This window comes from Poecilia latipinna, unplaced genomic scaffold (assembly GCF_001443285.1).
Source record: "Poecilia latipinna isolate Pla-1442-1.1 unplaced genomic scaffold, P_latipinna-1.0 Scaffold1501, whole genome shotgun sequence".
Taxonomy (NCBI): Eukaryota; Metazoa; Chordata; class Actinopteri; order Cyprinodontiformes; family Poeciliidae; genus Poecilia; species Poecilia latipinna.
Window position 1 is genome coordinate 91,920 of NW_015114117.1, and position 16,825 is coordinate 108,744.

A 16,825-nucleotide genomic window follows, 5' to 3' on the forward strand; every position below is an offset into this window, starting at 1 on the left:
CCTGGTTTGATCTCATCCTGGCTGCAGTTGGTAATCTTCCTCAGTGTTTCCTCAACTGGTTTCTTCTGCTGAGTATTCGATATAAACATAATCACAATACAATACTTCGACCTGTTTGAATTCTGCACCTACGAATTAATGAAAGCATGAAAAAACTACTTTTAACTGATAAAAACTAAACTAAAACTAAACAATATTTAACTATTAGTAACTAATAAAAACTAGCAAAGAAACACCTAAAGCTAACTAAAACTAACTGAATTAGACAGAGAAAAAGTCACAACGAAATAAAAAACTATGCTGTAATGAAAAATATGAACCTTGGCTTCCAGCAGAGGGCGCTGCAGTCCAGAGGCTCTAACTTGTTATGCAGGGCCGGTCCTATGTTGTACAGGGCCTTAAGCAGATGGTTAGCATTACTTTATATTTCTAGCTATCTAGCAGTCTAAAATGTTATTGTTAGGGAGCCATATTACTTGCACACTGCTTTACCCAGATGAGAAATTAGACAGCCAATTTGTCTTTTAGTTTTATAGTTAGATTAGTTATAGTTTACCTTATAGGCTGTATGCATACATATTTTTGCTGTAAATGATATTGGCCACCTGGGAATAAAAATCACTGATGGAAAATTATTTTTGGGGGGGATTCAGTTTTGACAGGAAAATCAGCTTCACTGCATGATTTATCTAATAACTGATTAGTAGTTTTCATATTTCATTTGATGGATTGGTTTGCTTCTGTCTCTGCGTGTTTGTCTGCCTGGTTCTCCTCCTTTCACCTTAAGCTTCATAATGTACATTTGTTAAAACCATACAGTATGCTGCCATTTTGACAGTACCTGTACCTGATAAGTGTTTTAAATGAAATCATCACATCTGAGGTAGAATGATATAGGTGTAAAAAGATAAATGCTTCAAATTCAAAAACACTTTTATTGATCCATAAGGGAAATTAAATGTCATAAATGTTGTCAATAACTGATTTTGATTCAGATTCTTCAGCGTTAGAGATGGATGGATGAAACTCAGAGGTTATCAGAACAAACACCTTCTGTACCAGGATAATATGACAGAACAGAGCTAGCACTCCACTCTTCATTACCTCATGAAATTCATCCAAGAGCATGGGAGACCCACAGCGTTCCCTGAAGAAGCCTTGGGCAAAACAGGATGGGTGAAAATCCTGCAGACATGGCTTGAAATACTCTTAGGATGGTTGGAAATGCAATTACAGGCTAGGAGAATTGCCTGGGGGAAGTGTGCTGTCCATGTGAGCTGCTAAAACCTCTGCTTCAGGCTCCTTTATGTTGTTGCACTGAAACTGGCAGACGAAACTCCTGTAGTTTCACACCATGTGGTTCCCGACAACAGAAAATGTGATTAAACCTTTTCATATTAGTCTTTTCTCTGATTTCAGCAGATAAACTACAGGCAGCATCCTTGAGCACAACATTCCCCCACCAGCAGCGTGACAGATAAATGGATTTGCTTTATGGCACCAGAAGTTCAGTGAATATAGTTTTGCAGTCAAAGAGCTATGGCAGAGATTAGAGATTATTTCCCTCCTCTTCTCTGCCCCATCCCCCTTTTCTTCCTTCCAATTGATGGAAAAAGACCAAATCCCTGCTTTGTTTAAATGGTTGATGCTCGACTGTTTTAGATTACTGTCTGAATGGGAATTGTGCTTTATAAATACGGCTCACTCTGCAGCGCCGCGAGGCAGCTATGCCTGCGGCCTTTCACTATCTGCCAAGAAGCACATCGTCCATAATGTAAAGCCTACGCTTGATACTGTGGAGCTGAATGGTGAAAGAGACAGGAGAACCAAAGCCCTGAGACCTAATGATGCAAACACACTGAAAAAAAATCAACCACAAGACTTCAGTCAATTTGGCTGTAAACACACATTTTCAGGGCATGTTAGAACAACTTCTGGACTCAAATGTAACATTGTGAGGCCTGCCGACCTCCATGGACAAATGTTAGTAATAAAGTTTACATTTGAACCTTCACTCTTTAGTTGCACCTTTTTTGTCAGACTACTTCAATTTTATGTGAAAAATCAGCTCTCTGCTGCCATCTAGTGTTTGCATTTGTCCTTCCACATCAGCAGGGCATCTTCCTCTTCAGCCAACGACGTAAGACGCTGAATAAATATAATGTAGTCATTTGAGTTTATATTATTATCACTTTTACTAAAAACAAAATTGTGAGACAAAAATAAAAATGTGTCCCTTCTGTGAAAACATCCTGTAACTCATCTGTGTGAGTCTGTGGGGCTGGGCACACACACCCTGAACTTAAATGTTATTGGTCAGTTTACTTTTGTTTATTTAGCAGCTTGGCGCCCTTTCTGTAAGCTAAATGTTGCTAAGCTGCAAAGCTAGCTAAAACTGAATGAGTGGCCTGTTAACCCTGTCACAGTCCTGAGTGGGGTTCAGTGGACCTCGCATGAGCTTATTACCCTGTGCGCACGTGGGGTCGCACAAACCAGTTTTCTTTTCAAAAATGTTGGCTCAAAAGAGAAAAAATTAAGCAAATATTGTTGCATCATCCTCTCAGACACACCACCTGAACCTGGAAGCTCCTACTGTATATTTGTTAAAACCATACAGTATGCTGCCATTATGACAGTACCTGTACCTGATAAGTGTGTTTTAAATGAAATCATCATATTTGAGGTAGAATAATGTAGGTGTAAAAAGATAAATGCTTCAAATTAAAAAATACTTGAATTTGAAGCAGGCTTCGCTGTCCTGTCTAAGTTGTTCAGTATAATTTGTTAAAAAAAAAAAAAAAGAAAAATGAAAAAAAGTGCATCAGATCCACGGTTTGTTTGTGCTGGTTTTGTGGCCGCACACAATGCGCGTTGGAGACGTGACTGTTATTGCGGACAGTGATAGTAATGCGCCTCCCTCCACTAATATCCCACAGGCGCCCCTGGTGAGGGAGATGGTGATACTTTCTTAGTCAGATTTACTCAAAACCCAAAAATAATTATGAACAGTTTTCACTTCAGAAACGTATTTACTATGTTTTCCCACTCGATAGCAGCATAGGACCATCTTTAAAATGGATTCTGCTCCAATGAACCCAGCCCATGTTAAGACCTAATTAATTAAATACCTGCAAATATTTTCAAATAATATATATATATATATATATATATATATATATATATATATATATATATATATATATATATATATATATATACTGCTCAAAAAAATAAAGGGAACATTTCACTTTAATTTTGTGTGTGGCTCCAAATCGAGGCATCCATTGGTTAATAAATTTGATTTCCATTGATGATTTTTGTGTGATTTTGTTGTCAGCACATTCAACTTTGTACAGAACAAAGTATTAAATTATTAAAGGAGAATATTTCATTCATTCAGATCTAGGATGTGTTATTTGAGTGTTCCCTTCATTTTTTTGAGCAGTGTATATATATATATATTAATTTAAATAAATTACTAAACAAATTCAATTTTATAACACTGTGCATCACATAAACAATATATGCATTTGTAATAATAACATGGAAACACACTGTGAGACCACTCACGGCTCAGCTTATTGTAAATTTCTGTAAATGTGTTTTTCCTGTTTGTATTAATGTACTTGTATGTTCAAAATTGAAGGTTTTATGGTTGTACACGGTGCTATGCGCGGAGCTGCCGCGAGGGGGACGGTCTCTCCAAACGGCGAGACCCCACAGACCCTCTAGCTCTGGGTAACAAAAGTTAGCCTGGGTGGTGATACGGCTCACAGGAAACTGGTGGATCTTAAGTTTGTGAGTTAAGTCTTTCTGAACCGGCCACAGTTACAGTGATGTCATATTTAAAAGAAAAAATTATCTCAGTGAGCTGAAGAGACTGCAAATAAAGAAAAAAACTGCTTTAATGTGCCCAATATGTGTGACGTTTGTAACTAAAGTATGAATACCTGAGAAAGAAAAAAAAAGCTTACTGTTGAAATAACAGATGGAATAGTTTGTGTGTTACACACACAGTGTTGTGTCTCTGGTTCTAATGGCTCCAAAGGATCATCAGGTGGGCATTGCAAATATGTTAAAGGGGCAGTATTATGTACAATTGACAGTTTTGAGCTTTAAATCATGCTATAATGTTATTCTGTCATCAAAAACATATGCAGAGTGTTACTGTGATCCTTTCATGCATGTTTGAGAAATCCTTTAATCTCCTTTGGCAACCATTCAGCTGTGCAAATCAACTGAGTGGACTGAGCGTTGCCTCGCTGACAAAGCTCCTCCTCTGAGCTGCAGTTTCCAAGCTTCCACCTTACAGAGCATTTCCTTCAGACTAGCCAGCAGCAATTAGCAAACACCTGGTGCAACTGCACACCAGCTGAGCTCATTAAACAAGCTGCTTCTCAGTGCAACGCTGGTAAAAACATAAAGAGTTAACAGAGGAGCCATGTTGTGATGAATGGCACAAAGTAGCTGGAGAACACAAACTCTTCTATTAATAAATCAGACGTATTGAAGTTTAAAGAAGACAATGTCAGGCACTAGCAGAACCTTTTATTACTAACACTGTAATATGTGTTATGATACAGAAAGTACCTGCTTTACAAAAACAAAATGATACAATATCACAGGTATGTACAGTGTAGTAAATATATCATCTCAAATTGTACACAAAATCTTTACAATTATCACACATACTGGATTAAAAACAAAACTCAGACTACTCAGAACATACTCAAGACAGATTTTGCATAACATTAAAAGAACATGCCACAATTGGATTTTTTTTTCATCATCTTTACAAAGCCATGACCCATTTAAACTTAGTGCAAGTCATCTGTTTGTTTCATAAGTTCAGGATACATATTCTGTTCCGCAGTCAGTCTCAGAGAGCTGCCCTCAGATTCTTTTAGGTCAAAGGTGAACATGTTGCACGTTTCAGGAAGAAATCCGGGCGTGGCATTTCAAGTGTGTTAGAGTGAAAACTGGGCAGTCAACAATCAGAGCCCGGTCAAGGGTGTTAGCGCTTCCTTTGCTCTCTGCTGTGTTACAGCCGTTTCACCGTGACACAGCCTGCCAGGAATGCTCAGGCTAATTAGCATAGCCACCGGTGACAGTGGATAAACAGCTTTAATGGAACAGTAAGTTGTCTATCCACTTGTGTACACGTTTAGCAGCGTGTATCACAAGGCTGACTGATGGCGCTGAGACCTTCCTGATTGGTTGTTTTTGACTGGGAGCGGTGGATTTCTGCAGATGGCAATAGCAGTTACTGGGAGGAGGTGGAGGAGACTGATCTTTTCACAGATTATATCTCACAACATGGTGACAGTCTGAACAAATATGTAAAAAAAATAAATTTGGAAAGTTAAATACTGCAGCTTCGAGTTGTTAATGGTCATAAAGACACTGCTGTCTTCACGGACCCAATGACTTACATGAACGTGTTTGGGGGTGAAAGTTAAGGGGTTTTAAACAACCAAACATTCACAAACTAAGTCACTCAGTGTTCACACAGGAACACTGAGTGACTGTTTCTGTAATTCTGACATCAAACACACAGTGATGTTCATAATTTAACATCATCTGTGGGTCCTAAACTCACATGCACTAATCACTGACAACTCAGACTAAACCAGATGCATATGTTCCATGTAGAAGTAGCCAAAATCTGTGTAAATGTATAAATGAAAATAGTGGGAACTTTCTTAAACCACAGGTCACTAATTACACTTCAGTCTCTGAACGCGCGTTATGGCAGACTGAATCACACACCTCACAGGGAAACCTGTTCACCTCGTCTCTAAAGGAGCTCCCTGCCCATCTTCATGCTGACAGAGAGCAGTTTTAGAATACTACTTCCATTTTCCCAACCCAAACTCAGCCTGAATGAACACCATGCCATCATGTGCATTTCTTTAATCTCAACTGCCTGCCTTAACTCAGGCAGGGAAATCTTTTTACCATGATGGAGGACAGCAGCTACCAGATGCTCTCTAAAACATAAGAACTGAACTAAACTGCAAAACCTGGGTTCCAAACATTTGAGAACCCTGAACAATCTGCAGTGGCATGTCACACTCTCAGTATTATCCTGCTGCAAACCTAACGCCACACAGCTTTACAGAAAAAGCAGAGCTAGTCGTCATATTCCTGGAGACAGTGGAGTATGAGGGGGAAGTGGCGATGGAAACGAAGGAGCACAAGTACGGAGAATGTCTTCTCATAGAACATGTGTGCTTTGCTGTGTTTGCCTGGCCAGTCTCCATGATCATGAATTTGTGAGGTTTTTTTTTGTTTCGGTCATCTCTGTGCGTTTTATACACAAGTCAAAAACAAACACAATGCTGAAAAACAAAAAGAACAGAACCAACATGGAGATAGAAAATAAACAATATTACTATTGTTTACCATCTATAAACAATAGATAATATTGCCCGTCAATGGCAAGAAAACAAAAGCAAAGACCGAAAAAAGTTTAGGTGAAAACCAAAACGACTCCCTCCGTGGGTCGGCTGTAGCGGTGTGCGATGCGACACCCGATGTTCCCCGGCGAGTCGTTTGCTCTGTTGCTAATCGGAGGGGAAAAGCATTTGGAGAGCTACAGATTATTGCCCTTTACACAAATCTTGAATAACACGTTTTTGCTGCTAAAAATATATCATTGGAAAAACAGAAAAGCAATGAAACCAAAAATATTTGCAGGTATTTACATGGTTGTATTGTTCATAGTGTTTTGTAATATTAATGGATAAGTGTTAAAAAAAAAGAAGATATTTTTGGAAAGAGTTTTGCGAACAGGAAGATTTGTGTAGCATCATCTACTTCTACAGGAGTAAATAGTGACAGGCATCGGGGTTAACTGTTGTTTGACCATCACCACAGGCAGATCATGGCAGCTTGATATGAGTAGCCTGTCTTCATAATTAGTACCTGTTTATTGTGTCCAGCAAGGTTTGACTTTTACTTTACAAAGTGTACATATAGAAAAACACATACAAAGGCACACCATAGAGAAAACAGCAAATTTAGCATAAAGGACTGGATGTACATCATCAGTCTATGTCAAATATGTACAGGATAGAGAGAGCAACTGATATGTCCAAGCGGATCGAGTATGTTGGTCCCATCACACTGCGCTGCTCTCATGTTGTGTATCTGACTGACTCAGACCCAGGAACTTCAACCACATGTCCCTCTGTGTCAGAGTCAACGTAATGCTGAAGTGTCCCTGTCGTCACTTCCTGCAGGTAGGAAAAGCTTCCACACAGAACACAGTGCAGATCAGAAGCATCTCCCAAACCTTTTGCCGTCAAAGAATAAGAAGAGAAACGCCTGCATTCAGTTTGCCCTCCTTCTTTCACTTGTTTTGCCAATGCAGCGAGAATGAAGAACAAGGAGAAACTAGAGTGTAAACAGAGAGCGCAGCGTGAAGGCTGGCGGCTCGGCCTGGAGGGGCGGTCAGACTATTTTCTTAATGCTGGGTCTCTTAAAGCTGCCGGCGCTGCGCTGCTTCTGGACCTGACTGGCTGACCCGTGGCGAATGCGTCCTCCACTGGACAGAGCAGAGCTGGGGGACAGCTGGACATTCTCCTTATCCACACCTGGAGGAACAAAGAAAGGACAGATGCAATCTACCGAAAACAAAGCGTATGACTCCCGCAGTGCAAGCTTGATGACCTACATATAAAACATCAGAGGTTAAATTGACCTACGACAATTCCATCATAAGATCCTTTCATACTGTAAATGTTGAGGGTTAATTTAGCCTGGCAGGCAGCTAACTTGACCTTCTGCACATAGTGAGGAAAAAACTTCTTAAAATGTCCTCCTGCTGTTTTGGAGTCTAAACTGCAGCTAAATGTAGTCAGTTCTAGTTCTGCTGATGAATTATTCCCACTGTACTTTCACTTGACCCTTATAGTCATGCAAATAGTTTTAATAATTTATTTTTACAACTTACAAGTTAAATTTTATGGCAAAGTTAAATTCATGAGTAAGCAAGAACCTCAATCACAGCAGCCTTTCAACATAAAAGTTAATCCATGAAGCTGAAGGAATAGGACCAAATCATCTGCTGTGTAGATAATCCCATCATCTCTGCTTTGGCAGGTTGTGGAGGCGATCTGTGTTAGGTATGCCATCACACCGCGCAGCCCTGGAACTTTTACCCCTTTACAGTCGACTTCATAACTACTGTGATGGTTTACCATTTGTATTTTAGATCCAAAAACATTCACTGGTGAATCCAGTCAGTTGTATATTTTTTTTTTATCCAACTAAAAAAGAACATTTAAAGGTCAAGGCGGCCTAGACCAAAAGAAATATTAACCTCTGAAGCAGGTCTGACTGAGAGTGTGTATTTGTGTTTGGGTGGAGGGGGGGTCACACCTGGGGAGTGCTGTGATGTGGCCAGTGAGGTCATGGAGTTTGACAGGTTCAGATTGGCAGTGATGCTCAGCTGGCTTTGGCTGCTGGGAGGATACGGGGATGTGGGAGTTCGTAGTTGTTCCTCTCCTCTCTCTTCATCGGCTGTGGGCAGGTAGCTGTCGATCAACGCTTCCAAAAACTTCACAATCAGCTCAGCATAGTCTGGGATCTGTGTTTGCTGCAGGGACAGAAAAAAAGATAAATGCTTACATTGCAGACAATTGACCCAGTGTTGATTCAGAAAGCCATAAAAATATACTTCCTGTTCATCAGAAATGCAATAAACAATATAACATCAGCGAGAAAAAATATTCTTCTGCATGTGATCCACTTTTAAAGCCAAACAGCAGAATGGGATTTAACTCGGCCGTAAATGAGCAGCCAGCAAAAATGTTATTGTTTCTGTAACATTTCAAACCTAAAATTACATGATCTCATTTTTTTTAGATAATGCAATTTATCAACACTTTGTAAGAATACAAATGTTGCTGTGTTGTTCAATCACCAGACCTAATGTTCTATGAAACTTTCGTTTGGTTACAATAATCAAGTCTAACTCTCAAAGTTCATTAAAGACATTATTCTAGTCACCAAAATGGCAAAAGTTGTAACACAGGCAAGAACACAGTAGTCTGATGTAGTAGGTTGGTGGTTGTGGGGTGGCATAGTATCTGCTGACCTCAGCAGATACTATGAGTGTGTGTGAGTGTAGAAATGAAGTCAAAGTATAGAAATGTAGCTGAATACTGTGCAGTTACTACTCACTAAATTCTCCAAAGCAGAAGATGCATGTTTGTTTTCTGCTTTAACTGCATGTGAATTTGACAGTACATGCACTTCCTTCTTTTACTGCTATACCATCTTAGCCACACAAGTACTGCATAGCTCTAAGAATGCTCCAGAACAAAACAAAGACATAACAGGAAGAGGAAACATCCATACCTTAGAAAAAGGTCCAGCAAATCTCCACAGCCCATTAAAGCCAAAACCTGTTAAATAAAAATGAATGAGAGTCAGGTGACACTTAAGAGCTGACAGTGCAGACATATCCACTTCAGATCACATGACTGTAGAAGACGTTCCATCTGTAAAGGTGCGAAGAAGACAAAATGTCATACTTTGTAAATATGAAGGCTGGTACTGAGGAGGGGATTCCTCGTGGTACACCACGCTCTGTACAATGCCATGGACGGGGTTCAGGAGGTTGATGTCTTGGCACATGGACAGCACAGTGTTGATCTTGGAGTCCAATAAATTATAACTGAGGAGTGCACATATAAACATGTTACCTATAGTCAAAAGTTGACTACTGAAATGTGGCAATGTCACAATTAATGCTTGAGAACTTTGTGTTAGAGTAGATGTTAATACATGAGACTGGGATAGTGGAAAAGGTCAGCTTTTTGAAAAGAGCAGTGAAACGATACTATGAATGAGAGGAACAACATTACAAACGCATAGAAAAACTCGACACAAACTACAGGTCAGACAGAGGGCAGGAAGGGGCATTTCACTTTGTTCATTGGTAGTTTAAAGTGTATACTGAAAGTTCTTTAAAATGGTAGAAAAATATTTTCTGAGGTGAAACTGTAAATCTGGTTGTTGCTCTTGGTCTCTAATAAGCTGGTGAATGTTTGAAAGTGTTGAACCAATGAAAAAACTCTCCTAGAAAAAACACGCAGCTTGTGTGAGGTAACTGGAGGAGAACGGAGCCCAGCGGCTGAGCTCAAGGAGGTTTTGTTCGTTCAGGTGTGGTTAAAACTTGTTTATGGCTGTTCAGGCTGCAGTTGGTCTGGACATGGGGAGGGGAAAAACACACAAAATTATTTTAGCCTTGGGTGAGAGTCATCCAGCTGGGAAGCCAAGATTTCACCATTAACAATGTCAACTAACACGGCGATCTGCAGGGCACAGGTCTGCGAGGAAGCTTACAACCAAAGTGCCCAAATGATTACTAGATGGGATCCAGAATAAACAACAAAATCAGGTGGAAATTCAGTGCAGTACCACCATAAAACAGCAGAGGCAGCGAGGGGAAGAATGACGGCGACCGGGAGCAGAGACAACAAAGCCAGAGTCCCAGCTGTGACCTGGATGATGGTCGGTGGAGAGATTTACTACATTTCCAGAGGTATGAATATTTTTGAGCCTAATTGTATGTATAATTATTATTTATCCATGTTATCTTGGTAGATATATTCTCATAAAAATATCTAAAGATCTGCAGATGTAAAGATACATTTCCAAAATTCTCTTAGTAGTTAGCATCTCCAGGTCTGTTAGCATGTTTTCCATTCCAATATCTGCTCTTCTACCATTTAAATGATCTCTGTTCACTGAGCTGTCAGTAGTTCTAGGTTCTGACTCACCTGTGAGCCTTCAGTCTTAAACATGTAGCCAGTTTAATGCTCAGGACTGGTCACCTCCTCCAGGTCTTATTCAGTGTTTTTAGCCGCACAGTCTATTAACAGGGGTGGGAAACTCCAGGCCTGGAGGGCCGATGTCCTGTAACTTTACTTCAACACACCTGAGTCAAATAATGAGGTCGTAAGCAGGACTGGAGAACCTGACTGCACTGAGGAGGAGATTCTGCTGTTGGATTCAAGTGTGTTGGACCAGGGAGACATCTGAGAAATGCAGGACCCCGGCCCTCTAGGACCAGGATTGCCCACCCCTGCTCTGAAACGTTCTCCTCCGTCTACGTAATTAGTGGTTGTAGCTAGGGGGCGCTATTTTAAGGCGGAGCAGTAAGGAGGCTAGATAGAGGCAGCACCAGTATCTCTTATTTTGGAAAAGTAGTTTAGGAAGAAAAAGAAAGAAAGAGAAAAAGCAAAACCATAAAAAAAGACAACAGTTTTTCTTTTTACTGTATACAAATTAGGGTGAGAGAAAGCCTAACTTTAATGAGCTAGCACAGCGTGGAACGTGAAAATGGAACTCAAAAACAAGCATCTCCGGTCAAAAGTCAAGTTCATGGCTAAGGTCATTTTAAGTGCATGAACGGATCAAGTGAGAAACACAGTATTTAGAACTTACACGACTGGAAAAACTTTAGGAAACACAACACTAGCTTCGGCTAAGTACTCGTACAAAATCCGTTGGTCAAAGTCATCTGTGGTGTACTTAACCTGGGTTGCCTGAGGAAGAGAAGAAGAACTTGAAAAGCACAGTCACAGTTTGGAGGTACCACATCGTCTCTACAAGGACTGAGCTTGAGAACTCACCAGCACAGTGAGCAGCAGAGCCTGGATTTTGGGGTCAGTCAGCACCTCCTCATCCAGCAGAACATTAGACTCTGATACAGACACCTTTCGCAGGTGAGAATTTCCAATTCTTTGTGTCTCTTTACCAGTAACAATAAAGATCAGAATTACAAACTGCTTGTTTAGAAAACAAAAAAACTAGAAAACACACAAAAGCCAAATCCACATCGAAAGCAGAGTGACGCATTCTTTTATAATACTGGATGAATTTTGCTAAGACAGAACAGATCACTGCATTTCTGTCAAGTCAGAGTATGCCCACAAGTGTTTGTTTTAAGAACAGCTTCAAATATCGCTGGGCCTCATGGGTTGAAGTGTAAGCCCCAAGTGGGTGAGTCAATAGAAAGTAAATGTATTTTTTGTCAGACGTCTTAAGCTGCCGATGTGGAATTGTGTTCAGTTTATCCGTTTTGTTACCGATCTCATAGTCATTTTCTGCTACACGCCTCATCTTCGGGGGGGTGGTCATCCCCGCCTCCATCTCTGGCCTTTTTGGTGCTTTGGAGTCTGATATGAGATGATCAAAGCTCTTCCTGGTACCTGGAACAGACAGTGAATACATTAGACAACCCAACTGAAGAGCCACATAGATTCAATTAGATATAAGTTATATATAATATACATCTACACAAATATACATATATGTACTTTGCATGTAAGATCATTTTATTCATGTAGCATATTTTCAGCAACAAAGTGCTTTAGATGGATTAGAAGGAAATACAAAAAACAGGGTATTACTTTAGTTAAAGTATAAAACTACATATTGCTTCCGCATGTTTAATAAGAATAAGTCGTCCATATTTTATAAACTAACAGAGGTTTCTCTGGTTCTGATAAAACTAGATGTTGGTTCCAGTTGTTCTGGGTTGTTAAGTAGATCTTAAGTTTATTCTAGATTTGTAAACTAACAGTTTCTTCAGGTCTTGTTCCAATATTAAAAGTATAAAACTAAATGTTGGTCTAAAGCAATAAGTACTCCGCAATTTCTAAAAGCAATACAACAAATTAACACAAAATTAAGTTTTTAAATGAAGGTGTTTTTATTAAGAGAGGAAAGAAAATCCAAAACTATGTGGCCCTGTGTTAAACTATGCACTACAATACTGTTTTAATAGGGGGATTACTTTTTCACACAGGACCATGTGGGCTTGTATTTTTTTCTCCCTCAATAAAACACTTTCATTTAAAAATTGCCTTTTGTGTTTTCTTGTGTTGACTAATATTTAAATTGGTTTTATGTTGTGAAATATTGAAGTGTGTCAAACATGCAAAAAAAGGAAATGAGGAAGGAAGCAAACCTTTTTGGTAACTTCATTTGACGGGGTGTGACTGACATGACACATAAATGTTATGAACATGAAGAAGTCTTCATGAATGTTTACGACTGTTGCTATGAAGTGTCATTCAGTAAATAATGACACTTTTAATGCAAGTTTGCATTAAAGCTTGCATTAAAAGTTCATTCAAATTGTCAACTTTGCAATAAAGGTGTCATTGTTTACCGAATGACACTTCATGACAACAATCATAAATATTCATAAAGACTCCTTCATGTTCATAACATTTATGTCAGAGTCATGTCAGTCTTAGACACACCCCATCAAATAAAGTGTTAACTGCTTTTTTACACCACCGTATGTAGACACATGCATACATACACACATCATATTATACATAACATGGATACTATTATGTGGAAAAGATTAAATACCAAGAAGCTTCTTTGTGTTGGCCTGTGATGGTTGGCCCATGTCCAGGCTCATGGATTTGCGCGTTCGCGGGCTAATCTGGCCCATCGTGGGGTAGTGATGGGTGGAAAGGTAGCGCTCTGAAACCTGAGGCGATGTCCAGGGCTGAGGCTCTTGCACAGTTCTGAAAATAAAACATTGTGAGCAGACATGCAGCATTTCATTTATTCTGGTTCGGTGGATCATGGGAGGGAATAGAACAAAGTCCCATTTGTTAGCACACCTGCATTTGGGGTTGGTGATGTGACTGGTGTAGGTCTCCATAGGTACAGGGTCCACAGACAGCTCAGAAATAAGCAGCGACTTCCTGTGTTTGAGGCTACATCGACTTCTGACTTCCTCTGACACGGTGAGCAAGGCTGCAGAAAAAGAACAGGTAGTAAAAAAAAGTTGTCTCTGTATGACCAAAATAAGCTGAAGATGAGGTGCGGTCATCGTATTTGTGTTTATTCACAGTCTAACAAACCTCATAAGGAAACAACAAGGCTTTCAGAACCAAGACAGCAGCAAATGATAGAAAACTGTTGATGCATACCGAGCAATAACCACTTTGAGCTGCAAGTTCATAGAAGTGCACAACTTAGTGAAACTTCCTCTGTGCTCGGGCCACATTAGTGTGGGCTTGTCCTCAGTTTTAAAAACAATATTATGTAGTAATGAAGGTGAACATCTGAAGGATGTATTGCATGTTGGTTTTTACCAGCTAAATAAGCCACGCTCTGAGTGTTGACCTCAAACTTGTCGCATTTCAAATGTTTGCTTGTTAGAGCCAACAGTGTGTGCAGGATCCGCACTGTCCTCGCCACGGTGGTGGGAGACGGGTGTCTGTAGCCTGCAGAGACAAAAGCAGAACATGAGAACTATAGATAACCTGACACTAGCAAAGAAAATGCCTGTTTGCTCATGAACGACAATTATTCACAAACACTGTGGACGAATTGATCAAAAGTCAAAGCATTTACTCCTAACTTAGGATTTAACTACATTAACAGTGTTTTCCGGTGACTGATGAACAATAAATGATTAGTCAAGAGAGTGAAAAAGGAAACGGCCTTACCTTTGAGTAAGTGGCCCACTAAGGCAAAGTTGAAGTTGGCACTAAAATTGAGACCCACAAAATGATCCATCTGCTTACAGTGCCATTCTAAAGGACGCCTAATTTCCATGAAAACTTCCTCTGGACTCTGAAGAAGCAAACAGCAGATTTGGTTAAAAGGCTCCATATCACCATGCCATCTTTATTAACAGGACTTTTCTATGAACTGTGTAGAAGTAGTAAAAATATAGCATTTTAGTATTTCAGTTAATGAAAGTGATTCATGTGAAAAGTTCTGATAAGTACATGAAAATGCATTAAGTGTGTGAACATTTCATTTTAATGACTGCAGTAATCAAACAGTCACAGCAGAGGAAGAAGAAACTCTGCTGGCTAAAAACAAGCTAGCAGCTATTCTAAGACAGTCAGTTCTATGCTATGCTATACATCTATGCTTTGACCTAAAAGAAAACAGTCAAGTTCTCTGACAATGTTCTCTTTCTTATGATGAATTTTGACCACAAGGCATCAAAGTACACAGACATTATGACGGCGCTTCTTTCAGCCCTTGTAAGCTCTACCTCAGGGGTGTCCAAAGTCGGTCCTCGAGGGCCGGCATCCTGTATATTTTAGTTCTCTCCATAGTGGTTGTAACAGCCTCCTCAGTAAGTCAGTGTTCTCCTTAGACCTTCTAATGAGCCATCATTTGATGCAGGTGTGTAAAACCAGGGAGAGAACTAAAACATGCAGGATGCTGACCGTCTAGGACCGACTTTGGACACCCCTGCTCTACCTTGTCATTGAAGATCCGCATTGTGTCAAGAGTGTGAAGGTTCTGCTCCAAAAGGGCAGTTCCAGCAGAGTACAAGCTGACTTCATCCAGCTGCAGCACAGCTACTGCCACCCAGAACAGAGCTTTGTGCATCGGAGAGTCCTGCAAACACACATCCATTCACACAGGAAGCAAATCATTTAACAGCAACAATGACGGCACCTCATTACCAACGACTTAAAAATATGTCTAAGAGGATCATTATCCCTAATTCAAACTTCCCAAACTAGGAGAAAATTCTTAGTTTGTAATTGTTGCAGCAGAGCAATAAAATATGGGGCAAGTTTTTCCTTTGGTGGTTGGTTCTCAATGACAGGATATGAGGGTTTATCTTTAACCTGCATATAGTCACCCACAACCTTAACGGTAGTGAGGGCAGCAAAATGTACAGAGAAACATTTTATTTAGCGCTGATCATTCTGAAAACCATTCGACTGCAGAGCTGTTTCAGTGTCGGCTCACGAACTGATCATAGTAAAACTGAAGATTTTCTGCTGTGTCACTAATAGATGTGTTACTATCTGGTGAGGAGATTTACCTGTCAATCTAACGTCTCTGAACAGATGTTGCAGTCAAATAGAACATCTGGCTTTTATACTCTAGGTAAAAAGGATCCTGTGACCTCTCACCACAGAGGGGAATATATCTCCCAGTTTATGGGATGGCAAATTTTGACTGTATGTTGGGTTTTTGGGATGTTCTATTGGTGTGTTCACACCAAACGCGTCACACACGTCAAAAATGCGTCTGACGCTTCAATTTTGATGCATGTGCACTTTGAATGCAGACGCTTGAAGGTGCGTTCACACCAAATGCGTTTTGAGCGTCAGGCGCATATGGTTTCTATTCAAAGTCCATGTGGAGGCGCGTCAGAATCACTATGGCCGTTGTTTTCTGTTGCCAGTCTGTTGGACGTGCTCGACTTCAAATCACACTGTGCTAGTTGCTCGAAACGCGCTGCGACGGGCACTCGACCACCTGCCCGTGGACTTTGAATGTAAACCAGACGTGTCTGGTGTGAACGCACCATAAGTTTTTCTTTAAAATGGAAAGAATATAGTTTAGAGTTCTGTTAGGTAAATTGTATTATTATCAACTATTTGTTATACTGTTTTATATGTTCTGTACTCTTATTTGTTTAGTCATATCTTTTAAGAAATGTTTCTGTATTGTTAATCACTGATTTCCTTTCTCAGAGGGCCTCTCTGAAGAAGAGCAGTGCCATCAGCTCTTCACAGAACGCCCTGCTTTGACCTCTTAGATAGCTATAAAACCATCGCCGTGAAGATTCACAACTTGTCCTGTTTGATCCTGGGTCAGGAACTGGATAAGCTAGTGTGAGATAGATTGTGTTGTTAGTTAGTGATAATCTTGGCGCTGTGACTGTGTGATGAAGTGTTATTCCCCTCCCTTTAGAGTTACAGCGCTCTCTGTGATTAGGGATCCTAAAGACAATAAAAAGAGGGGCAGGCAAATGTGCTTCAGAGCAGCAGGAGATTTGTAACTGAAAGCACATCTC

At 40.1% G+C, this 16,825-nt stretch overlaps 1 protein-coding gene across 3 annotated transcripts in view; it reads right to left on the minus strand.

Annotated features, from left to right (window-relative positions):
* Window positions 1-5,358: 5,358 nt before the first annotated feature.
* LOC106963178 (neurofibromin) overlaps window positions 5,359-16,825 on the minus strand; it is an 86,623-nt gene continuing 75,156 nt past the window's right edge. For all 3 annotated transcript variants that reach the window (XM_015057937.1, XM_015057936.1, XM_015057939.1), the window contains 12 exons: window positions 15,268-15,408; window positions 14,496-14,622; window positions 14,139-14,270; window positions 13,662-13,797; window positions 13,402-13,562; window positions 12,105-12,227; window positions 11,649-11,767; window positions 11,461-11,561; window positions 9,543-9,685; window positions 9,367-9,413; window positions 8,386-8,602; window positions 5,359-7,598 (listed from right to left, as the gene is read on the minus strand). In XM_015057937.1, coding sequence (XP_014913423.1) covers window positions 7,456-7,598; window positions 8,386-8,602; window positions 9,367-9,413; window positions 9,543-9,685; window positions 11,461-11,561; window positions 11,649-11,767; window positions 12,105-12,227; window positions 13,402-13,562; window positions 13,662-13,797; window positions 14,139-14,270; window positions 14,496-14,622; window positions 15,268-15,408 — 1,590 coding nt within the window. In that variant the 3' untranslated portion in view covers window positions 5,359-7,455. The remainder of the gene's footprint in view (window positions 7,599-8,385; window positions 8,603-9,366; window positions 9,414-9,542; window positions 9,686-11,460; window positions 11,562-11,648; window positions 11,768-12,104; window positions 12,228-13,401; window positions 13,563-13,661; window positions 13,798-14,138; window positions 14,271-14,495; window positions 14,623-15,267; window positions 15,409-16,825) is intronic.